The sequence below is a fragment of the Siphateles boraxobius genome, unplaced genomic scaffold, assembly GCF_051911475.1.
Source record: "Siphateles boraxobius isolate OS27281-9 unplaced genomic scaffold, OSU_SipBor_1 12, whole genome shotgun sequence".
Classification (NCBI taxonomy): Eukaryota; Metazoa; Chordata; class Actinopteri; order Cypriniformes; family Leuciscidae; genus Siphateles; species Siphateles boraxobius.
Genome location: NW_027508722.1, coordinates 1940001 through 1965000, shown reverse-complemented (window position 1 = coordinate 1965000; position 25000 = coordinate 1940001). Strand labels below are relative to the sequence as shown.

Genomic DNA, 25000 nt, shown 5'->3' with positions numbered 1-25000 from the left:
GCTCCCTATTAAACATCGTATACATTTTAAAATATTGCTGATTACTTACAAAGCACTAAATGGTTTAGCTCCGCAGTACATGAGTGCGCTCTTAACGCATTATAGTTCTTCATGTCTATCGCGATCTCAAAAATCTGGCCAGTTGATAATACCTAGAATATCTAAATCAACTGCTGGCGGTAGATCCTTTTCCTATTTAGCACCAAAACTTTGGAACAATCTTCCTAACATTGTCCGGGAAGCAGACACAGTCTGTCTGACTAAAAACACATCTCTTTGACCTAGCATATGGATAGCACATTATAAACTTCTATAATTCAATGTTAGGCTGCATAGTTTAGATCAGCCGGAACCGGGAACACTTCCCATAAATACTGATGTACTCGTTACATCATAAGAAGGATGGCGTCTACGCTTATATTAGTATCTCTGTTTATCCCGAGGTTTACCGCAGTCCACCGGATCCAGGCTGTATCCAGATCTGATGAAAGACCTGCGCATGGACACGACGACAACGCATCCTTTAGTGTCACTAGTCTTTCCCTTGTGAAGGCCTCCTTCCCTTTACCTCTGTACTGATAAAACGTTGTCAAGATAATTCCGGTTCACGTGGCTAAGCCGACGCGACAAAAAATTATGTATTATACATTTTTAAGGCCAAACAAGTAGTTTGTTGATTAGGGTTAAACAAGTAGGGTTGATTTGTTAAGGACTACACGCCTGCGCACAGATATATCTAAACGCGCATACCTATCGACTGAACACGTGCTGCGCACACACACAGGATCAGGAGATTCAGTAATCTATCAGAAGATGTGTAACAGCGCCCCCTACAGTATAACAGTGAAAACACGGGACGCCAGAAATGTCCGTCAATGGCGGGGAAAGAGTTAATAAGAGATACTGAAATAAAGTGAGTAGTTTTCAGCTGGTTGAGGTCCTCAATGATGGATACTTGGCAGTGGATAACCTTATAAAACAGCTTGACTAATGGGAGAGCGTCATTTTAAACAGATTTGTCATATACAATTCTCTTCTTATGGGATACAGCTTTTAAAGGGCTCTTTTAAATTTAGTTCATTATCTAGAACACATTTTATGGAATAACTAATGTGGGTTTGCTCTGACTGCTGTCGGTGTAGATCACAGCGCAGTGTCTGTATGTTTGATGGGTCGAGTGTGAGTTATGCTCAGATGGCTTAGAGAATCCTACATTACTTTGATCTATAAGGTGCACGTTCACTCATAGATCTGACTGCTATGATGGACTGATCTGGTGTGTCACTGATGGATTGAGCAGAAATGAACGAGTGCGAGGACAAACACCTGCTGACCCAGATGCTGATGTTTAACAGGCCACGAGAGTCTTTCATCCGACACCCAGCAGAACCATCCCATCATGCACTCGAAGCACAGCACACTAAACGCACAGCTTTCAACTTCAAATGAGGTTTGTGGACTGATCTGTTGCAAAGAGCATTGGGAATCTTTAGGGTTGTGCGGTCAGGGGTGAAAAACTCATCTTTAGTTTGGAGAGTTTTAAAGATTTAATTACACAATAGTGTTTTGAATGCTTGAGAAAACAGTTTGCTATTATCACTACTTAACCTTCATCCTTCCCTCGTGTTTTGTAACAAATCCTTCCCTCGCGGGTCAAAATGGCTCGAAGCCCTACAATTATACTTAATTTTTTTTTGTCCAGAAAGCTTTTTTCTCTCTTATTTACCTTTAAAGTACTAGATTTGATCAATAAATAATACATAAATAGTTGCTTTGTGTATTCATGCTTCAAGTGCAACTAAAGTCCTGACGTCTTGGACCTCTCAGAATGAACACTCAATTATTAATTTTTCTAAAAATATTTTACGGGTCAAAATTATCAGAGGGAAGGTTTAAAATACATTTATAAATTGTGTATTTTAGGGGTAGAAGAAGAAAATATTTGGAAATTATATATTTACAACATCTGGAATATGGCATTATATCTTCAGATGATTTAAAAAAAAAAATCTTAATACTTCTTGCATTAGTTGCTGAAATTGTGGTCCAAATTGTGGTTCCACTGAAAAAAAAAGATCAAATCCATAAATATTATGATTTTGAATATCACTGAAAGCCTGCAACACAAAAAGATCTTTCCCTGCCAGTGTTTACAAAAAAAGTTGCACCCACATTTTTGATCATATTCACAAAACGATCATGATCGCCAGAATATGGGGATAAGGACAGAGAAAGAACAAATAAAAAATAAAATAAAAATTTCACAAACAAACAAACAAGCAAAAAATAAAAAACATTGAACAAAAAGCGGAGAAAAATAATTTTTGACGTAAACGTGTCATAAATGAAATACATCTCGTCAATGGTGGGGAAAGAGCAAAATTATAAATTATATATATTTTTTCTTTGCTGTTGTCTAGCGCAAGTCACTCAACCTTTTACTTATACTCAGTCGATTTACAAATGCTTGGAGAATCAGTTCGACTGAATAATTAAAAAATAACTGGATCCAAAGAACCATTCGCTCAGAACCGAGTCTGTTCTCTTCAATCTTCAGCTGAACGACGGGAAGATTCCTGAACAGATGCAAAAACCATCCAAAGAATCATTGTGTCTGTGTGTGTGTGTGTGTGTGTGTGTGTGTGTATCTAAACATGTACATCTGAAATCCATGAAGAGTGCCGGAGAGAGAGATCTCAGACCCGAGCATTAGAGAAGGTCTGGATTTAAAATCAACAAACGTTTGACACGGAAATGCCTCCCACTGCCGGATCCCAGCTGCACATCTGAAATCAGCCCGATTAGGAGCAAAGAGGGAATTTCTCCGAGAGATTTCAACTATCTGAGCACATGTAATGGAATGGAAGATATCATGAATGTCTTCCACAGAGCACATCCCATCCTAACCTCTCAGTCACACACAACACAAAATACTCCACTCACAATTTCTGTCACAATTTAGTCCTTGTGTTGCTCGAAGCATGCGTGTGTTTTTTTTCATGGATCTTTTCCATACAACGACAATGGAAATAGACATCACCATAAACGCAGTCCATTCATCTCTGCAGCTCTCGAATTTAATCCACACTTGAGTTCAATTCAACGCTTTTTTAAATGTGCCACGATCACAAAAGAACCATCATATTGTTGGCGTAATCCAGACCTACATTTATGCACATTAAGCTTTTTAGCCTTCAAATGTCAAACAATCTAGGCAACAAATCACTTTAATAATGGTGTCAAATGTAGAGATGCACTGATACTACATTTCAAATATTCAGAATGACATTGGGTGATAGTTTGAAGTTTCTTAAAAGAAAAAAAATCTCTCCCAAATAATGCTGGAAACTATCCAGGGAACCCGCTCATTTGGCACACTATAATATTAGAGGTTACAATTAACACTCAACTGCTATTTATTTCCAGATATAATATTTACACTCAAATAAAAGCAGAAATGTTTGTATACAACTCAGTTGCACATAAGGTAGTTTTCATAAACACTTCTTAAATGGCAAATATATTCAAACATACATATAATTAACAGTTAATAAGCTTCTGATATTCAAACATGTTTTTCTAGATGAAATTAGTATTAAAGTGGAAGAAAAGACTTGAACTGAGGCGATACAGCGATCAGTCTCATTTAAGAGTGTCAAAACGCCATTTATTGTTGGAATTTGGTGGTAAAATGGACAGAATTTGAAAGCTGAGACTGTTTTTCTTACAGTAAGTATCACAAGTAACAGAGCACAAAACTGTTAGCGATGGGAGGAGCTACAAATAATGTGAGATGAAGGGAAACCGTAGATCTGGCAACCCTGGCTTGAACTACGGGGGATTTAGAGGGTCAAATAAAGCCTGCTTTTATGTAGCCATTTTTAACCTTTAATGCGTTATTGTCACATTAACTTGCCCTAAATTCAACACAGGGGAGTTTTTTTTTAAAGATACAGTGTGAGTTGCAGTCAGACACGATTTTTCGCACCCTTTTGATAGACGGAATATAAAGCCCTGATCATCAGCTTATTTTAAACTATTGACCGATAGCTTTAATAAGCCGATACTGATTACTGGCCGATACATCGGTGCATCTCTAGTCAAATGTTGTGTTGTGGTTTATTGTGTCACTGCATCCTTTCTGGTACTCATCGGTGTCTCCATCAGTTTTCAGTGCGTGGAAAAGCGCAGCATGAGCATGTAAGTAATAGGAAATATTCCTTTAAAACCCAGTGTTTCATTAAATGAATTGATTTTTCATGTATAAATATTCATATTTACTCAGCAAATTTGGAGGATAAAAGAAAGCAGGACCGAATGTGACAAATTGCAATGAATAATGTCAACGAAATAAACATTTTCAGACAGCCAGCTTTTATAATATATAAGTGTTTTGCAAAACTTGCTGGATGAGCATCTCGTCCATTTTGGATCTTCAGCTAATTTACAAAATTCACCAGAATTGAACTCGACTCGCATAATTAAGCTTCTACGCCAGGGAAAACTCTTCTTTGCGTCGATTCCCATTGAAGTGATGAAATTTGGTCATAATTGGAGAAACATTGTGAATATTTAAGACACGACTCTAAACACAATCTCCCCTAATTGATGTGCAGTTGCATATGATTTGGCATGTTTATTTTCTCGATGTGTAAGCCACTTTTAAAGCACACATGATGTTAGTGTCTCACCTGCGCTACATAAGACAGGTCAGAGATGAGGGAGAAGCTGTCCACTTCCCCGCGCCCGATGTACGTCTGCAGGAGGATGTTGATCTTCCCGTAACCGTTCTCCACTCCTCCAGCCGCTGGAAGCTCACAGAACTCACACAACATCTTCTCCAGTTCCTCCAGCTCCTCGTCCCGGACCTGTGCGTCACACACACACTCCGTTTACCCGTTACTGAAGACCAACATACAGCCGTTTTCTGTGTGTGTGTGTGTGTGTGTGTGTGTGTGTGTGTGTGTGTGTGTGTGTGTGTGTGTGGAATCGACAACCGCTCACCTTGATCTGCTCAAACTCTTCAGCTTTTGAAACGATGCTCAGAATATCTGCTTCGGTCTTCTGCGCGCTGAAAAGCTCATTGAACGTCTGTGGAATGTAAAGAAAGAATATTAAATATGCATTTAATATACATTAAGCCAATCAAAGCTGCATTTTCAGCATCATTACTGCAGTCTTCAGTGTCACATGATCCTTCAGAAATCACTCGAATATGTTGACTTGATGCTCAAGAAACATTTATGATTATTATCAATGTTGAAAACAGTTGTCCTGCGCAATATTTTTATGGAAAATTATAAATCTATTTATTTTTCGGCAGGATACTTTGATGAATAGAAAGAATATTTAAAATATAAATATTTTGCAATATTACAAACGTCTTTACTGTCACGTTTGATCAATTTAATGCATCCTTGCTGAATAAAAAAAATCACTCTAATCTGCTGATTTGATGCTCAAGAAACATTTCTGATTATTATCAATGTTACCGACAGTTGTGCTGCGCAATATTTTTGTGGAAAACATTATACTTTTTTTCAGATTTATTTGATGAAAAGTAAGTTCAAAAGCACAGCATTTATTTGAAACATAAATCCTTCGTAATATTATAACTTTATTCACTGTCACTTTTGATTAATTTAATGTGTCCTTGCTGAATAAAAGACAAAAAATTGTGGACTAAAGCAATAATTTGTCTTTTTAAAATGTCATACAGTGTTAGTTTTTTTGCCAAGTTAACCGTCATGTTTTCTTTATGAATGAAATACTGCATGCAGCCAATGTCTCGCTCTATACACTCGTACACATCTCACCTCCATAGTGTTGTACTTTATGTAGAAGTGACTGGCTGTCCTGCCAAGATCTGTGGACGCAAAATAACCCGTCCTCTCGTCGAAACGGATCATCCGAGCTTTATCCAGCTTTCTGCCCGACTCCACCACTAACTCCTTCCTGTAGAGCTCCAGCTGCGGGTCCATCTGAACAACACCACAATTATAATCAACTATTAGCAAAATATTACACAACAAATCATTTGACATAATAAACTATAACAAGAGAGGAAAATATAACTGTATAACTAATATAATATAACTATATAATAAATATATTTTTACACCGAACATATAAATAAAAACTGAAAACCGGGGAATCTGAGAATATTAACAGCAGATTATGAGAGCATGAGCACCTGACAGGCCTTGTGGTTGATCCCGTAAACGAGTGGATTGGCTCTCATTCGCACGTACAGATACGTGTAACTCAACCACCGGACGGCTTCATCAACATTAGTGACCGTCCCTAGAGCGATCTGCACACAACAACCAAAAATAAGCAAGCATCACATTTCAAGCACTTTAAATCAAATCCTAATGTTTTCTAGAGGTGTGGGTTGTGTTTAATATTACTAACTATGTGATTGAGATCTTGGACATAATATGATAATTGATATGCCATGCACAGACACAGCCGTAACGCAGAAATGATTTTAATCTAATATTCAAGTGATGTCTGATGTCACTGCGCCATCTGTTGTATGAACGGATCATGAGTTTCTAATGGGAAACGCTTGCAGATGCTGCCATCATGTGGCAGAGTCAGGAACAGCTCTGTTCTTCTACTATTATTACATCTGGATGAGTTCATTAAGCTCATTTCATTCTTTTCCAAACTTATTATCATTAATTCAATTACAAAGACACATTCTAGCTGTCAAATATTTTTGCTAACAACATTTTTTAAATAAAAACATACGTTTGCAAACAAACAAAAACTAAAGTGAAACTCCTTGTTCAGTGCAAAATAAATTTAGTGACAAATAAAATCAATACAATTTAGAGACAAAAAGACAGCCAGACTTTGGGTTTTAGTGTTAGAACAATTTGTGATTATATAGTAGGAGGTGATTTATATAATCTAATTTTACATTTTTATTAATATTTTGAATTAGCTTCATTTTAATTTTAATTTAAGTAATTTTTTTGTGCTTTTTTCATATATATATATATATTAGGTGTGGAACGGTTCACAAAATCCTCGGTTCGGTTTGTATCATGGCTCTGTTTTTTGTCACAGTTTTCGGTTAGATTCGGTACACATTGTTTATGTTTTTTCCCTTTTTAACACTTTAGAAATACAATACATCAGCATAAAATATATAGCGTTATAATCTACCATTTACTGTATTTAAAAAATAAATTATTCTCAAGGTCATGTAATCATAAAACTGAAAGAATGAGGCAACTTGATCTTAGGAATAGACATTATTATTGTGACACTGGCAATCATAAATTAAATCTGTGAGATTCTGATACAGCAAGAGGGGAGATGTTGTTCATTTAAACAGGCTTTTCCTTTATTTGTAAAAAAAGTTTACAACTTTTGGCCTTTAACAAATTGAAGCTGAGAACAAAAACACTTTTTGTTAAATTTAAAGAATAGGCTTGTCACTGTCAGTGACTACATGTGTCCTAACCAGAAGCAACAACACGCGATAAAATATATATTTTCCATGCTAAAGGGATAGTTCACCCAAAAATGAAAATTAGTCCATGATTTACTCACCCTGACCATCCTAGGTGTATATGACATTCTTCTTTCAGACGAATACAATGGGAGTGAATGGGAGTCTGTCTTTGGAAGTCCATCATCTGACACGAACGCATCGCTTCACTTGATTCACTCCCATTATCAAGTTTGGAAGAGCCAGGACGTTTTTTTATGATACATTTTTTTGTATTCGTCTGAAAGTCATATACACTTAGGAAGGCTTCAGGGTGAGTAAATCATGGGCTCATTTTCATTTTTGGGTGAACTATCCCTTTAATGCGAGTTTTGTCCTAACCAGCCGCGACGGCGATACGCGACGATCCTATTTTAGAAACGGTTCCTATTTCTGCGACGTCGCGGAGAACAGAAAGTATGCTATTTTCAGGTAGGCTACAGTTTATGTGCTTTATTTAATGTTAAAAGCGTCTGTGTGAGTTTGCATATCATTTTGTCTTTTATAGCCGTACTGAAAGCAACAATTCACCTCAGATCTTCAGAATAAATAAAAGTGAACAAGAACGTTCAAACTGTCAACTCATTTAACAGACAAGTGTATTCTACGACAACGATTGTTTCAGTAAGTAACTCAGTATGTATTTTAATAGTGTTAAAATGGTGTAATGTTCATTATGTAGCTAATTATCCATTTCGTTGAGAGAGCCGGGTGCTTGCCGAGAGAGCCCACTCATTCCCGCTCATCTGATTGGCTGTGTTTTTTGATTGATTACATTGCATCCCATAGTTGCATCGCGTTGAGAGTACCTCAGCGTTGAGGTTGGTAGTGTGTGTGGCTGTACCTCAGCGTTGAGGTTGGCAGTGTGTGTGGCTGTACCTCAGCATTGAGGTTGGCAGTGTGTGTGGCTGTACCGCAGCATTGAGGTTGGCAGTGTGTGTGGCTGTACCTCAGTGTTGAGGATGGCAGTGTGTGTGGCTTTACCTCAGTGTTGAGGATGGCAGTGTGTCTGGCTGTACCTCAGTGTTGAGGTTGGTAGTGTGTGAGGCTGTACCTCAGTGTTGAGGTTGGCAGTGTGTGTGGCTTTACCTCAGTGTTGAGGATGGCAGTGTGTGTGGCTGTACCTCAGTGTTGAGGTTGGTAGTGTGTGAGGCTGTACCTCAGTGTTGAGGTTGGCAGTGTGTGTGGCTGTACCGCAGCGTTGAGGTTGGCAGTGTGTGTGGCTGTACCTCAGTGTTGAGGTTGGCAGTGTGTGTGGCTGTACCTCAACGTTGAGGTTGGCAGTGTGTGTGGCTGTACCGCAGTGTTGAGGTTGGCAGTGTGTGTGGCTGTACCTCAGTGTTGAGGTTGGCAGTGTGTTTGGCTGTACCGCAGTGTTGAGGTTGGTAGTGTGTGTGGCTGTACCGCAGTGTTGAGGTTGGCAGTGTGTGTGGCTGTACCGCAGCATTGAGGTTGGCAGTGTGTGTGGCTGTACCTCAGTGTTGAGGATGGCAGTGTGTGTGGCTGTACCTCAGTGTTGAGGTTGGTAGTGTGTGAGGCTGTACCTCAGTGTTGAGGTTGGCAGTGTGTGTGGCTGTACCGCAGCGTTGAGGTTGGCAGTGTGTGTGGCTGTACCTCAGTGTTGAGGTTGGCAGTGTGTGTGGCTGTACCTCAACGTTGAGGTTGGCAGTGTGTGTGGCTGTACCGCAGTGTTGAGGTTGGCAGTGTGTGTGGCTGTACCTCAGTGTTGAGGTTGGCAGTGTGTTTGGCTGTACCGCAGTGTTGAGGTTGGTAGTGTGTGTGGCTGTACCGCAGTGTTGAGGTTGGCAGTGTGTGTGGCTGTACCGCAGCATTGAGGTTGGCAGTGTGTGTGGCTGTACCTCAGTGTTGAGGATGGCAGTGTGTGTGGCTGTACCTCAGTGTTGAGGTTGGCAGTGTGTTTGGCTGTACTGCAGCGTTGAGGTTGGCAGTGTGTGTGGCTGTACCTCAGTGATGAGGATGGCAGTGTGTGTGGATGTACCTCAGTGATGAGGATGGCAGTGTGTGTGGCTGTACCTCAGTGTTGAGGATGGCAGTGTGTTTGGCTGTACCGCAGTGTTGAGGTTGGTAGTGTGTGTGGCTGTACCGCAGCGTTGAGGTTGGCAGTGTGTGTGGCTGTACCGCAGTGTTGAGGTTGGCAGTGTGTTTGGCTGTACCGCAGCGTTGAGGTTGGCAGTGTGTGTGGCTGTACCGCAGCGTTGAGGTTGGCAGTGTCTGTGGCTGTACCGCAGTGTTGAGGTTGGCAGTGTGTGTGGCTGTACCTCAGTGTTGAGGTTGGCAGTGTGTGTGGCTGTACCTCAACGTTGAGGTTGGCAGTGTGTGTGGCTGTACCGCAGTGTTGAGGTTGGCAGTGTGTGTGGCTGTACCTCAGTGTTGAGGTTGGCAGTGTGTGTGGCTGTACCTCAGTGTTGAGGTTGGCAGTGTGTGTGGTGGCTGTACCGCAGTGTTGAGGATGGCAGTGTGTGTGGCTGTACCTCAGTGTTGAGGTTGGCAGTGTGTGTGGCTGTACCTCAAGGTTGAGGTTGGCAGTGTGTGTGGCTGTACCGCAGTGTTGAGGTTGGCAGTGTGTGTGGCTGTACCTCAGTGTTGAGGTTGGCAGTGTGTGTGGCTGTACCGCAGTGTTGAGGTTGGCAGTGTGTGTGGCTGTACCTCAGTGTTGAGGATGGCAGTGTGTGTGGCTGTACCTCAGTGTTGAGGTTGGCAGTGTGTTTGGCTGTACCGCAGTGTTGAGGATGGCAGTGTGTGTGGCTGTACCTCAGTGTTGAGGTTGGCAGTGTGTGTGGCTGTACCGCAGTGTTGAGGTTGGCAGTGTGTGTGGCTGTACCTCAGTGTTGAGGATGGCAGTGTGTGTGGCTGTACCTCAATGTTGAGGTTGGCAGTGTGTTTGGCTGTACCGCAGTGTTGAGGTTGGTAGTGTGTGTCGCTGTACCGCAGTGTTGAGGTTGGCCGTGTGTGTGGCTGTACCGCAGTGTTGAGGTTGGTAGTGTGTGTCGCTGTACCGCAGTGTTGAGGTTGGCCGTGTGTGTGGCTGTACCTCAGTGTTGAGGATGGCAGTGTGTGTGGCTGTACCTCAGTGTTGAGGTTGGCAGTGTGTTTGGATGTACCGCAGTGTTGAGGTTGGTAGTGTGTGTGGCTGTACCGCAGCGTTGAGGTTGGCAGTGTGTGTGGCTGTACCTCAGTGATGAGGATGGCAGTGTGTGTTGCTGTACCTCAGTGTTGAGGATGGCAGTGTGTTTGGCTGTACCGCAGTGTTGAGATTGGTAGTGTGTGTGGCTGTACCGCAGCGTTGAGGTTGGCAGTGTGTGTCTGTACCGCAGTGTTGAGGTTGGCAGTGTGTTTGGCTGTACCGCAGCGTTGATGTTGGCAGTGTGTGTGGCTGTACCGCAGCGTTGAGGTTGGCAGTGTCTGTGGCTGTACCGCAGTGTTGAGGTTGGCAGTGTGTGTGGCTGTACCGCAGCGTTGAGGTTGGCAGTGTGTGTGGCTGTACCTCAGTGTTGAGGTTGGCAGTGTGTGTATGGCTGTACCTCAACGTTGAGGTTGGCAGTGTGTGTGGCTGTACCGCAGTGTTGAGGTTGGCAGTGTGTGTGGCTGTACCTCAGTGTTGAGGTTGGCAGTGTGTTTGGCTGTACCGCAGTGTTGAGGTTGGTAGTGTGTGTGGCGGCTGTACCACAGTGTTGAGGATGGCAGTGTGTGTGGCTGTACCTCAGTGTTGAGGTTGGCAGTGTGTGTGGCTGTACCTCAACGTTGAGGTTGGCAGTGTGTGTGGCTGTACCGCAGTGTTGAGGTTGGCAGTGTGTGTGGCTGTACCTCAGTGTTGAGGTTGGCAGTGTGTGTGGCTGTACCGCAGTGTTGAGGTTGGCAGTGTGTGTGGCTGTACCTCAGTGTTGAGGATGGCAGTGTGTGTGGCTGTACCTCAGTGTTGAGGTTGGCAGTGTGTTTGGCTGTACCGCAGTGTTGAGGTTGGTAGTGTGTGTGGCTGTGCCGCAGCGTTGAGGTTGGCAGTGTGTGTGGCTGTACCTCAGTGTTGAGGATGGCAGTGTGTGTGGCTGTACCTCAGTGTTGAGGATGGCAGTGTGTGTGGCTGTACCTCAGTGTTGAGGTTGGCAGTGTGTGTGGCTGTACCTCAGTGTTGAGGTTGGCAGTGTGTTTGGCTGTACCGCAGTGTTGAGGTTGGTAGTGTGTGTGGCTGTACCGCAGCGTTGAGGTTGGCAGTGTGTGTGGCTGTACCGCAGTGTTGAGGTTGGCAGTGTGTTTGGCTGTACCGCAGCGTTGAGGTTGGTAGTGTGTGTGGCTGTACCGCAGCGTTGAGGTTGGCAGTGTCTGTGGCTGTACCGCAGTGTTGAGGTTGGCAGTGTGTGTGGCTGTACCTCAGTGTTGAGGATGGCAGTGTGTGTGGCTGTTCCTCAGTGTTGAGGTTGGCAGTGTGTGTGGCTGTACCGCAGCGTTGAGGTTGGCAGTGTGTGTGGCTGTACCTCAGTGTTGAGGTTGGCAGTCTGTTTGGCTGTACCGCAGTGTTGAGGTTGGTAGTGTGTGTGGCTGTACCGCAGCGTTGAGGTTGGCAGTGTGTGTGGCTGTACCGCAGTGTTGAGGTTGGCAGTGTGTGTGGCTGTACCTCAGTGTTGAGGATGGCAGTGTGTGTGGCTGTACCTCAGTGTTGAGGTTGGCAGTGTGTGTGGCTGTACCTCAGCGTTGAGGTTGGCAGTGTGTGTGGCTGTACCTCAGTGTTGAGGTTGGCAGTGTGTGTGGCTGTACCTCAGTGTTGAGGTTGGCAGTGTGTTTGGCTGTACCGCAGTGTTGAGGTTGGCAGTGTGTTTGGCTATACCGCAGTGTTGAGGTTGGCAGTGTGTGTGGCTGTACCTCAGTGTTGAGGTTGGTAGTGTGTATGGCTGTACCGCAGCGTTGAGGTTGGCAGTGTGTGTGGCTGTACCTCAGTGTTGAGGTTGGCAGTGTGTGTGGCTGTACCTCAGTGTTGAGGTTGGCAGTGTGTGTGGCTGTACGTCAGTGTTGAGGTTGGTAGTGTGTGAGGCTGTACCTCAGTGTTGAGGTTGGCAGTGTGTGTGGCTGTACCTCATTGTTGAGGTTGGCAGTGTGTTTGGCTGTACCACAGTGTTGAGGTTGGCAGTGTGTGTGGCAGTACCTCCGTGCTGAGGTTGACAGTGTGTGTGGCTGTACCTCAGCATTGAGGATGGCAGTGTGTGTGGCTGTACCTCAGCATTGAGGTTGGCAGTGTGTGTGACTGTACCTCAGCGTTGAGGTTGGCAGTGTGTGTGGCTGTACCTCAGCATTGAGGTTGGCAGTGTGTGTGGCTGTACCTCAGCGTTGAGGTTGGCAGTGTGTGTGGCTGTACCTCAGCCTTGAGGTTGGCAGTGTGTGTGGCTGTACCGCAGCGTTGAGGATGGCAGTGTGTGTGGCTGTACCTCAGCATTGAGGATGGCAGTGTGTGTGGCTGTACCGCAGCGTTGAGGTTGGTAGAGTGTGTGGCTGTACCGCAGCGTTGAGGTTGGCAGTGTGTGTGGCTGTACGTCAGTGTTGAGGTTGGCAGTGTGTGTGGCTGTACGTCAGTGTTGAGGTTGGCAGTGTGTGTGGCTGTACCGCAGTGTTGAGGATGGCAGTGTGTGTGGCTGTACCTCAGCATTGAGGATGGCAGTGTGTGTGGCTGTACCTCAGCGTTGAGGTTGGCAGTGTGTGTGGCTGTACCTCAGCGTTGAGGTTGGCAGTGTGTGTGGCTGTACCTCAGTGTTGAGGTTGGCAGTGTGTGTGGCTGTACCTCAGTGTTGAGGTTGGCAGTGTGTGTGGCTGTACCTCAGAGTTGAGGTTGGTAGTGTGTGAGGCTGTACCTCAGCGTTGAGGTTGGCAGTGTGTGTGGCTGTACCTCAGTGTTGAGGTTGGTAGTGTGTGTGGCTGTACCTCAGCGTTGAGGTTGGCAGTGTGTGTGGCTGTACCTCAGTGTTGAGGTTGGTAGTATGTGTGGCTGTACCTCAGCGTTGAGGTTGGCAGTGTGTGTGGCTGTACCTCAGCGTTGAGGTTGGTAGTGTGTGTGGCTGTACCTCAGCGTTGAGGTTGGCAGTGTGTGTGGCTGTACCTCAGTGTTGAGGTTGGTAGTGTATGTGGCTGTACCTCAGCGTTGAGGTTGGCAGTGTGTGAGGCTGTACCTCAGTGTTTAAGTTGGCAGTGTGTGTGGCTGTACCTCAGCATTGAAGTTGACAGTGTGTGTGGCTGTACCTCAGTGTTGAGGTTGGTAGTGTATGTGGCTGTACCTCAGCGTTGAGGTTGGCAGTGTGTGAGGCTGTACCTCAGTGTTGAGGTTGGTAGTGTGTGTGGCTGTACCTCAGTGTTGAGGTTGGCAGTGTGTGTGGCTGTACCTCAGCATTGAAGTTGACAGTGTGTGAGGCTGTACCTCAGTGTTGAGGTTGGCAGTGTGTGTAGCTGTACCTCAGCGTTGAGGTTGGCAGTGTGTGTGGCTGTACCTCAGCGTTGAGGTTGTCAGATAGGCTCTGCTGGAACTGGCTCTCGATGGGGTTCTGCTGGGTCAGGAGCGTCAGGTAATGGCTCAGCTTCTCATGGGTCGTGATGATGGTTCCCTCACCGTACTTGTCAAACTGTGGCCGTCCGGCACGACCGAAGATCTGCATCACGTCCAGGATGCCCAGATCCACCAGCGCTCCACGCTTGGCATCATAGATATTAGTACCCTGATATCAGACAGGAATCATTTAAAGCTCATTCTCAAGATTACAGAATTCAAAAATTCAATTCAAAATTCAATTCAAAAAAGCTTTATTGTCTATCCCCACAGGGGGGTAGAAAATTGTCTTTAGACAAGGGCTCAACAAACAGTACAATACAAAAGACAACCACACTATTTAAGACACGCCTCCCCCCTCCTCCCCTCCCCTCCCCTATTTCCTATTTAAAATATCAATGGCAGTCGGAATAAAAGTCTTCTTATACTTGGCCTTTTTCACCAAAGGTACTTTATATCGTCTACCAGATGGAAGTACATTAAATGAACTATGCAGGGGATGAGTAGAGTCTGTCACAATAACAGACGCTTTCCTTTTCACTGCCGCAGTGTAAAGATCAGACAGAGTTACTTGTTTCTCACCAATAATTTTACCAGCCATAATTATAATCCTTAACAGTCTATTTTTACATTTGACAGAAAGAGAGTTAAACCAGGATACAATGTTGAAAGTAAGCACAGATTCGATAAGTGATTTATACACCACTGTCAGAATGTCCTTTTCAACATTAAAACTCCTCAATTTCCTCAATAAACCTAGACGTTGATACGTCTTCTTAAAAACATTTTCTGAGTGCTTATCAAATTTAAACTGGGAGTCAATCTCTGTACCCAGGTATTTAAAAGATCCCACCTGCTCAACTTCCTCTCCATTAAGTATCAAAGGCTTAAAGAGTATACCTGCATTATTAGCCCCACAACACATTTCCTTGGTTTTTGATTATGATCAAAAATTATGATTTTTGAATTATGATTAAAGTGCCCCTATAATGCTTATTTAAAGGATCTGCATTTTTTTTGGAGTCTCCTTCAACAGGTTTACATGCAGCCAAGACCAAAAACACTTTATTTTCTCATAATATATAATATAGACTCATCTCTCTTCTCACATTCTCTGAAACGATTCGATAAAGGATTCAATCTCTCTAAACCCCTCCTTTCTGAGAGCTGCTCTGCTCTGATTGGTCAGATGGCCCAGTCTGTTGTGATTGGTCTACTCTGATTGGTCAGATGGCCCAGTCTGTTTTGATTGGTTTAATCTGCTCTGATTGGTCAGATGGCCCACTCTGTTGTAATTGGTCTACTCTGCTCTGATTGGTCAGATGGCCTAGTCTGTTGTGATTGGTCTACTCTGCTCTGATTGGTCACTGGTCAGATGACCCAGTCTGTTGTGATGGGCTCCTCTGCTCTGATTAGTCAGATGGCCCAGTCTCCAGGACACAGTGCATGCCCAAAACCAAACCCCCATTAGCATTTATGAATTTTAGCTCTTTCTCAACATTTGATACACAATGATACAAACAGTAATGATGGTGTCGGTTTTACCATATAAATTGGTTTGGAAGTGCACCAAAACGGATTCGCAGTGCTGAAAATAGCGTCTTCTCGACATCTTGCCAAAACTAACCAATTTCTTCCAGTCTCTGCTAAAACTAGTGTTTGAGGGCGGGGCAAAATAGACTGTTCGTGGGCAGCCAATGAAGACCATTATGCAAATTTGACACAATCCTACATAGGTTTGTGCAGAAAGTAAGACTGGAATTTCAGGCAGTTCAGAATCACTTCTTTCTTTTGATAGACAAAAACTCTTTTTTTAATGTCTAAAATGTATCTTGATATTTGCAGATGTTTTACATTTACAAACAGCTATAAATATACGACATGAAAGGTAATAGCCGCAAAGCATAATATGGGCACTTTAATAATGCAGCGTTTCATGCACGCATACACACGCCAGCAGCGATGTGTCCTGACCTTGATGATGACTGCGTGAGCGGGTAAGTTAACACCCCAGGCCAGCGTGGCGGTGCACACCAGAACCTTTATGTATCCTCTTGAAAACATGTTTTCCATGAGTGTTCGGTCCTGCCGTAACATCCCGGCGTGATGGATCCCGAAGCCATCGGGAAACATCTCCCTCATCTGCTTGTTTCTGGAGCGCTGCACCTGTGGCACACACAGCATCACACATCAGGAAACACACACACTAGTCTGCAGTGAAGAGGTTACAGTGGGGATAAAGGTGCACCGGGGTAAACCGTGCATTCAATTTAGTTACACTTTATTTCCAGTAGATGCAGAGTAGTATAACGTCTGTTGGGGAGCATCAAAATAAAGTGTGTGCAGATATTAAGCAGACAGTCTACTAATACTCTAATGAGAGTTAGTTGGCATGTAGTTGCAAAGTTGCATATATTAAGACAAAATAAAGTGGACAATCGAAATAAAGTGTTACCTTTGATTTTATTCTCCTCTAAACCACTAGATGGCACAGAAACTGAACACAGCAGTTTCCTAAACATTTCATTATACACATGGTAATCTGGCTGATTCTCCACAAGATCCCGGGCAGCAATGGAAAGGTGATTCTGCACTAATTTGATATAATATTTAATGATTTCAAATAATTTTACAGCAAACAAATGAAAATCGATAAAATTACAGAATAGGTCTTATTAATGTTTTTCAGTTTTGTCAAAAGTAATTAGATCAACAGTTTTTGATTAATTGAAGAATATGTAAAATTATGGTATTTGTGGTCAGGGCGAAAGGCACAATAACTGATAAACAGTGGATAGCATAAGTGAACACAGCCATGATAAAGTTGACTAAAAAGAGGAATAAAAAAATCATCTTTTGGAAATTGATCTTAATGCCTTCATTTAAAAAATGAGGAAAAACCCAACCTTTAAGGACACCAATTTTCTTTACCTAGAGATTGGCATGGGGAACTGTCCATAAGATCATCTCTCAATGCAAATCAAACCAGCTATTATCCTAACTGAAATAACACCATGCCAATCTCTAGGTGTGGTGAAGGGAATGTGATCATGTGAGGCTTTTTTAATTCCAAAGGCCAAGGGAACTTTATCAGGATGACTAGTATCCCGGATCCATGAAATAACTGGCCTTTAAAAATAAAAATCTGCCAGTCTCTATGGGAATTTAACATAGGGGTGTCCTGACTTATGCAACCTGTATTTTAAGGAAAAACATTTATTTATTTCCGATACATTATTCATTCACAAAGACAATTGGTGTCCTTAAAGGTTGGATTTTCCCTCATTATTTAAATTAAGGCATTAAGATCAATTTCAAAAATATTTTTTATTCCTATTTTTAGTCAACTTTAGCATGGGTGTGTTCACTTATGCTATCCACTGTAATAATAAATAGCTGGCTGACTTTTACATATGTTGGCATGACATGGTTAGATTCAGATATTTAATATAATTTATTATGTTGTGTGTCCACCTTAGAGATAATCACCATATTAATAATAAAACCATATCTAAAAAAAAAATGATATAATCATATCATATGATAAAATATATTCAAACAACAATGCCACCAAAATTCAAGATGTGGGTCAAAAAATTGCCCCTGCAGAATTAAAATAAATACGAAAGGAAAATAAATGAAAAGTGTAGATTGCGCCATTATATTTAGATATACTCACCAAATATGTAATTGTCTTTTTTGCAGCGCTAAGAATTGCACCCAATCACACACGTTTCTGATGATTTACAAATGCAATCGCCAGTCAGAAGTGTTTACACTGAAAACGCTCAATGACTGAATTCTGTAATCTCGTAATTATAATTTATTCAGTTTGTGTAACGATTTTGTTGTTAATGCTGCTAAGATAATGTCTTGATTTACATACATTTGAAGTGCCTTTTCCCCAGACAGTTTTTTGTGTATTCTATCAACTCAACATTAATAAGCAATTTATTTTTTTTGCACAAGAATTGCACTTTTTGTTCTTTGTTGTTAAGTATTAAGAGCTTCCCTAAAAACAATAATTCTTGGTGTTACAAGATGCAGAAAAAACATGCACTGAAAAGTTATGTTGGTGGTTGACTATTTGTATGACTAAAAAGTGTGTCATGCATGGACGGCGCTCGGTACATTTGAGGAAATTGATTGTGGCAGGTTCAGTGACAATTATTTAAAAAAAAGAAGTCATATTTTATATTAAAAATAAAGTTACATTTTTGATATTATGGGAAGTATGTGATTTCTATGGATTTCTATGCGAGTTTACATATCAGAATTGCGTTATATAAAGTCGCAATTGAGTTATAAAGTCAGAATTGTGTGATATAAAGTTGCAATTGTGTCAAAAAAATCAAATCACTTCCATTTGTTTAATTAATAAAATATATTGGAAGTATATTCATCATGGATCATTAGAAAATACGTTGCTATAAAAGTACCAAGTCCTCACACAGTGAGAAAAAAAAATCTGTAAAGAAAAAAAGATGCATCGATAATCGTTTTATAATCGCATCGCAGTCCTCTGAATCGTAAACGAATCGAATCGTGAAATGCCTAGAGATTCCCAAACCTAGTCGCAATTGTGTGTTATAGGTAGAATTACGTGATATTAGAAGAAAACTCGCAATTCTGACTTTATAACACGCAATCGGGACATATAAAGTCAGAATTGAATGGTATTAGAATTAAATATCCATAGAATACAGATGCAGCAATAGGATGAATCAATAGCGTAACTGTGGGGCGGTACTTCCAGTTTTCTCGACAGGAGACTTTCCATTTGGTGTAGAAATGATAAATGACTTTAAAACTAATCCTCATGCGTGCAGACAGAAGTGAATCCCTGCAGCAGTGCCGTCACAGAAGCGTGATTGAGATGTGTGTTGTGTTTACAGCCGATGGGGGTCGTGACCTGCGCTGGCACCATCAGATGCTTGATCTCACCCTGCCGGAGTCTAAATGCAGGTCAACAGCAACAAGGCCTCAGTGCCGCTGAGAACAGCCCATTACACACACGTCTGTCCCTCTTCAACACACACAGAATAGCAAATACACACACATCTGTCTCACTGCAGTCTCCACCATCGAGAAATGCACTGTGCTGGTACCATGGTGATGGAATCAGAGTATAGTACGATATACGGGAATATCATTGTGCTACCATGGTATCACATCCAAAAATCACGGTATTACATTTCATTGACCTTTTATTACCATTCAAATGAATGTTAATAGAAAATACATATACACTGTCCCAATTAAATGTGGAACAATAAATATTTCGGACAGTACCAAAACTTGGGCAATCGAAAATATTCAGCAGAAATATGTCAGCTGAAACCATTTTAGAGGGCCGAAATCAATGACGCTGTATTCCCGCTTCTCAGATGTTGTGCTTTGCTGGAGTCAGTGTCTGCTTCATGCACGCAACATGAGAAGCAAGAACAGGAGAACATGTGAGCTGTGCGGATCCTAGCGCTGCGTTGAACATGTTCATGGTTTAAAATGAACACCCGCCAAATACGTGTAAAAATGGTCAGTGGCGGGAAACGCTGTCAAATCACTGGCCAACTCGGCGTGTTATTATGTTTACACGCTGATGAAGACAAATCTGTACAGATTTAGCACAAATACTGAACTCGTGAGTCTTCATGATATATTAAATACAGTGTATTGCACAGAATCTGCTCATATCTGGCTTATTTGAACACACACGTCACTACACAACAAATAACAGTGCGCTTGTTCATTTGCATTGAAGCAATAGCAGAGATTAAAAAGATTTTGTTAAACAGAAAAGACATTGTTATTTTCCAACATCATTTTTTTGTGTTCTTTGTACTGTATTGATGATCTGTCCATCTAAAACACATTTTTGGTGATGAGGATGAAAGAGGAAGAGAGGAGATGCTGGATGACAGGATTAGAATAAGAAATGAATGTAAGAAATCCAATATATATATAGCTGTGACGTAGTTAATCTGGTTAATTTCTTTACTTTTCTTTTGGCTAGTAGAAGTTCTGAATGGCCGGGAACTTAAACATTTAGTAGCCAAATTGGCCGGTGAGTGAAAGAGTTAATTTCAAACCCTGAAAATATTGGTTTCTCTTTTTTTAATGGATCTTCATTTTGATGATCTGAGTCCTTTTAGTCTTTTGTCTTTAAGTTGATGCATAAACAAAACCAAAACTTTATTTGTAGCGCCCGCCATCCAATAATCGCAATAAGCTTGGTGCTTTTGACATGAAACAAAGTCTGAGTTTTCAGATTGTTTTATTAAATTTTATAACGCAATTCTAACAATAAATACCATTTTGGTGCTCTTTAATGTGACGTGATCATTGTGTCCACCTCACGTCATCTTCTCCTCTTTACTAGTTACAGCAGCAAATAAACATGAATGAACATCAGAATGAATGTTGCACGGTAAAGTACAACATACTGAAATGCATCGTGTCTCATGGAATCACTCAATCGGTGTTTGAACCGCGAAAAACACGTCAATAAAACAGCTTGTACACAATACGTCACGTAACGTTACATTTTCCTCAGAATGGCTTCAGGGGAATGAATGGCCAATCAGAATCAAGAATTTCCGAGTGGCACCTGGGGCAGCCAATTAAATTTTAGAGGCCACTTACTCTCTATAAATGAGTGCTAGTATGCGGTTGTTTGGTGATCAATATGCTGATTGAATGTAAAACTCCTTAATAAGGACATTCACTGCTTTTCCTTATCAAACTACTTCCATTTATCACATAATGACAGGTGTAAAAATACCATCCTGTCGTAATGAGATAAATATTGCTTAATATAATATAGCTCATTGCTTACCACTGATCATCACACTGCTTTAATGAATTGCTCGTTCGTAAGAAATTCAGCCCAAAAAAGCTTTTTTTGCTATTTCTGTTCTTCTCTAGGTCAATCTGTTAGTCCGACCCGCTGCTCTCTGTGGATCTCTGGATCCGATCAGCGCTGTAATGACAGAACCGCTCTCTGTTTTAATGTGGCATAGCAGCAGCGTTCAGGAGGAACATCATCTTTCAAGCCTTTTTATAAACACAAATGCAGGTCCCTAGTCTAAAGTGCTAAATTATACATTCTGGGGTGAGATTTTAAGAAGCGATCATGTCATTTCGTGTCATTGTCATATCATGCCATGTGTAATTTGAAAACATCACCAGCGCACAATTTATGCCCTTTACCAGCACGAGGCCATTTCAAATGTATGAAGTTTACATTGTCTGAACAGGTGCTCGTCCGTGCAAAACTCACAATGCTAGGGTGTTTGAATGGTTGCTAAGGCATCAGAATCAGACTGTGAGATGAGTGGTTATTATCTGGTTGCTAGGGTGTTCTGGATGGTTGCTAAGGCATTGATTGTGGTTGCTAAGTATGGCTGGGTTGCTATTTATTACAATAAATATTTTAATCGCTCTTCGGTTTGATGCAGCAATATTGGTTCTTAAATCCCAAGAATCAATCTTTTAGTGTATGTTGTTTTCAGTTGATGCATGTGCAAAACTTCACTAAACATTATTTTATAGCACACCTACTATCCAATAATCCCAACGCTTTGTCTCAGCTTTTAAATTAAGCCAATTGTATCATGAAATACAAACACTAAATGTTGTTTTGGCACTGGCAGATCGCACGTGAACCGATCATCTCTTCCTCTTTACTACCAGTTATAGCACCAAATAAACATGAATGCACATACAAAGATACAGTAAAACTTAGAGAAATATATCATGTCTCATTTAGTCTGTTTCAGAAACGAAAATATGTTAATAATACAACAGTGTCAAGTAACTAGAAGAGATAACTTTAGAGAAGAGCATTTTTGATAAATATAGACTGTATCATACATTTATTAAAATATTACTTAACCTGTTAGTGATGTTTCATTTTTGTATGTTTGAATAAATCTGCCATGAAAATGTCTTTTATTACAGCGACTGCTTGTTTATAGTTCAGCAACAAATTGAACTACAAAAAAATGATATCAGTAAAACGTTTATTAAAACCACTAATGTCTAATTAAAAAATGTGTATACTGTTTGAGTGTTGATTATCATATTTAAAAAAAATTAATTTAAACTAATTTTAAGCTTTAATATTATAGAACTGCCAGGGTTTACTGTAGAGTTTACAGCATTAGTTGAGAGATTTATGTCCTAAAGATACATTGACATGCACTGTACCTGATATATGATCAAACTGATCGATATCGAATCAAATCGAAATCACAACATAATCCAATCACGAGCTTGTGAATCAGAATCAAATTGATTTGTGACATCTAGGCTATGTCAATACCTAGCCCTATAGCTAAGGTGAGCAGAGCGCTTATTTGGAGATTGCTAAGAATCAATGGCTTTTCAGGCGGAAAAAGCTTCAAGATCCGGATCGACTCAAATCTTTTTTTTTTCCTTGTTGGACATATAAGGAATTTCAGAGTGTTGCAAGTTAACTGGGCAACCATGTGTTCACATCATAACACCAACACAACTGATGTAAAATACAAAATAATGTTCCTACGCAAGTCTGTGTTTAAATCACAGATGTTGATTGACATCATAATAGTAAACAGTGTAGATTTTACAGTATTCGTTCACCGAAAAATTTAATTCTGTCATAATTTACCCTTGTGTTGTACCAAACTCATGACCTCAAATGTCAAACCTCATTGGTTGTAGCATGTCATGCCGTTTGTGTCATCATATTTGATGTAGTCTGTGAGTGTTGTAGTACTCAAGATCTCGGTCTCGGCTGCATTTGTTCTCGGTCTGGTCTTGGTCTCAGACTTCGAGGACTCGGGATTTTATCTCAAGACCACAACTGAGAGGATATCCCTAAATCGCCGGTGAATTGTCTGATTTATGTGTTTACATCATTAATGTTATTTGATTTAAAACGGCTTAAAATGCAATCAATAACTTAATTATAATGTGATTTATTTTGTTACTCTGGTGCCGAGTTCGAAATCAATGCAGGATTGTCTCAAAAATGCCCAAAATGTATATAAATGACCACAAAATTCAAGTTATGATTGCAAAAAAATACTTGTATGAGATCTTGTTTTTATATAACAGGATATAATCAAGCAATATCACAAGAGAGCCGTTTTCACGAATATGAGCACGATAGCAAATGTGATGTTGATTTTATAAAAATCTTCAATAAACAAGAAGTTAATATTAAGTGACATCAATTTTAGACACACGTTTTTGCAATTTCGGCAACGCGTTTCATTATTAAATGAATCAACTTCTTTGAACAAATGGGTTGAATAAATAATTCCGTGGCTCATTAATTAAGTGTTTGGATTTCAGTTTCATATTTAAAAGTAGACCTATCATTTTATTTTACTATCACATTTCATTTCCAAATTCAAAATGTTATTTAGAAAAATAATTTGAACATTATTTATGCAGGTTTACCAATTCAGACGCAACTTCTGTGTCACCTCTGCAACACAAAGATGAATTTGATTGTAAGTGATTTGATTGGTTGCAGCTCTACACTGTCTTATTATCTTAACTGTATTGATTAAATATAAGACATTCCTCAGACAGTAGATGCAAATCTTTTCGCTGAATTTGAGAAGTACTGGTCTTGGTCTCGGTTTAGGTGCTCTCAACTACAACACTAGTCTTTGTATGCATTTGTTGATTGATGTTTGATTTGATTTGAAAGGGAATACAAGGATATATTTTTATCACATAAAGTGATCGAGAAGTAGAACACACCAATCCGGTCTTACATTCTTTTGTTGGAGCTCGAAAGCTTTGGATCCCACTTTCCAAAAGACTTTCATAATATGGCCAAAAACCACTGAACATTCTCCAAATGTAATCTTTTGTGCTCTATAGAAGAAAAAGCAAGAATAAGTGTTCCAGTGATGCAAAATTTGGGTGAACTATTATAAATGATCATACATTGTACCTTTTTGTAAAACATTGACAAAATCAAAACACCAAAGTTTTGAAGATAACGAGCCGGATGAAGTTTAACCTTGAAGATGTTAGATTTCTCCCTGACGCCAAGAAAACATAGGGCTTAGAGTTGTTCACTTCTAATGCAATAAGGTCAAAATGTAAAGCAGCTCTGTTTTAGTTTCTCTAAACACATAACCTATTTTCTATACTCGCCAGCAGCTGAAAATGAATCATCCTGAAAAATCAGTAATCACAACAAATAAGAGGGTAAACAAGAGAAACGCCCAGTGAAATGCATGCGAGAGTGTGTTTGAGACGGAGAGGAGTGGCAAGCGTTCTCCAGGGCACCGCGAGACTCTAATTGAAACGCTAAGGTTTGCTTTGAGGTGTCACAGAGTATTAACGCTGTGCTTTCTGAGCGTAAGTTAAAGTGAGGCTGGGCCAGGCGTTCACGTTCAGAGGTTGGATTCAAGATGGCAGTGCATCGGCTCTCTGATCAAGGCTGATTAGGGGCATCTGAAGAGAGATTATTAAGCAGAAGCCCGGGTGCTTTCCACCGGCCGTGGCAGACAGCGCTGATTAGCCATTACTCGGCCTTAACACAAGCAGACAGTAGCCATACCACACCGACACACACACCCACACACACCTCTGGGTGATGCAGATACTGAGACGTGACCAGATCTGAGCGAGGGCCTGTGGACATCACAAACACAATGACCTCTGATTCTCAAATCATGCTCAGGATCGGTAAAAAATAGTCTGTATGAGCAATGAGTCAACACATGCAGGCTCAGTGCTGAGACAACGACTTTACCAGTCTTAAAGGGGAACTTTGCAGTTTTTTTAGCTTAACTGAACAGCTTCGGAGTTATTGGAATGGTTATATGACTTTTTTTCGGGTTGAATGGTGCCTGTGAGTGGAAAAACCACACTTGCAACTTTGGGCCGGCGGGCTCTCGCGATGTAACGAATTGCTTAACGGCATTGCACACATACACGCCCCCATC

The 25000-nt window shown here is 41.2% G+C and overlaps 1 protein-coding gene across 1 annotated transcript in view; it reads right to left on the bottom strand.

Annotated features, from left to right (window-relative positions):
* The window catches only part of ascc3 (activating signal cointegrator 1 complex subunit 3), a 255180-nt gene that overhangs the window by 75605 nt on the left and 154575 nt on the right, over positions 1-25000 (bottom strand). Inside the window, exons 15-20 of the mRNA XM_077206021.1 lie at positions 16020-16211; positions 13990-14214; positions 6194-6313; positions 5817-5981; positions 5005-5091; positions 4692-4868 (exon numbers count right to left, since the gene is read on the bottom strand). Of these exons, the coding sequence (XP_077062136.1) occupies positions 4692-4868; positions 5005-5091; positions 5817-5981; positions 6194-6313; positions 13990-14214; positions 16020-16211 (966 nt within the window). The remainder of the gene's footprint in view (positions 1-4691; positions 4869-5004; positions 5092-5816; positions 5982-6193; positions 6314-13989; positions 14215-16019; positions 16212-25000) is intronic.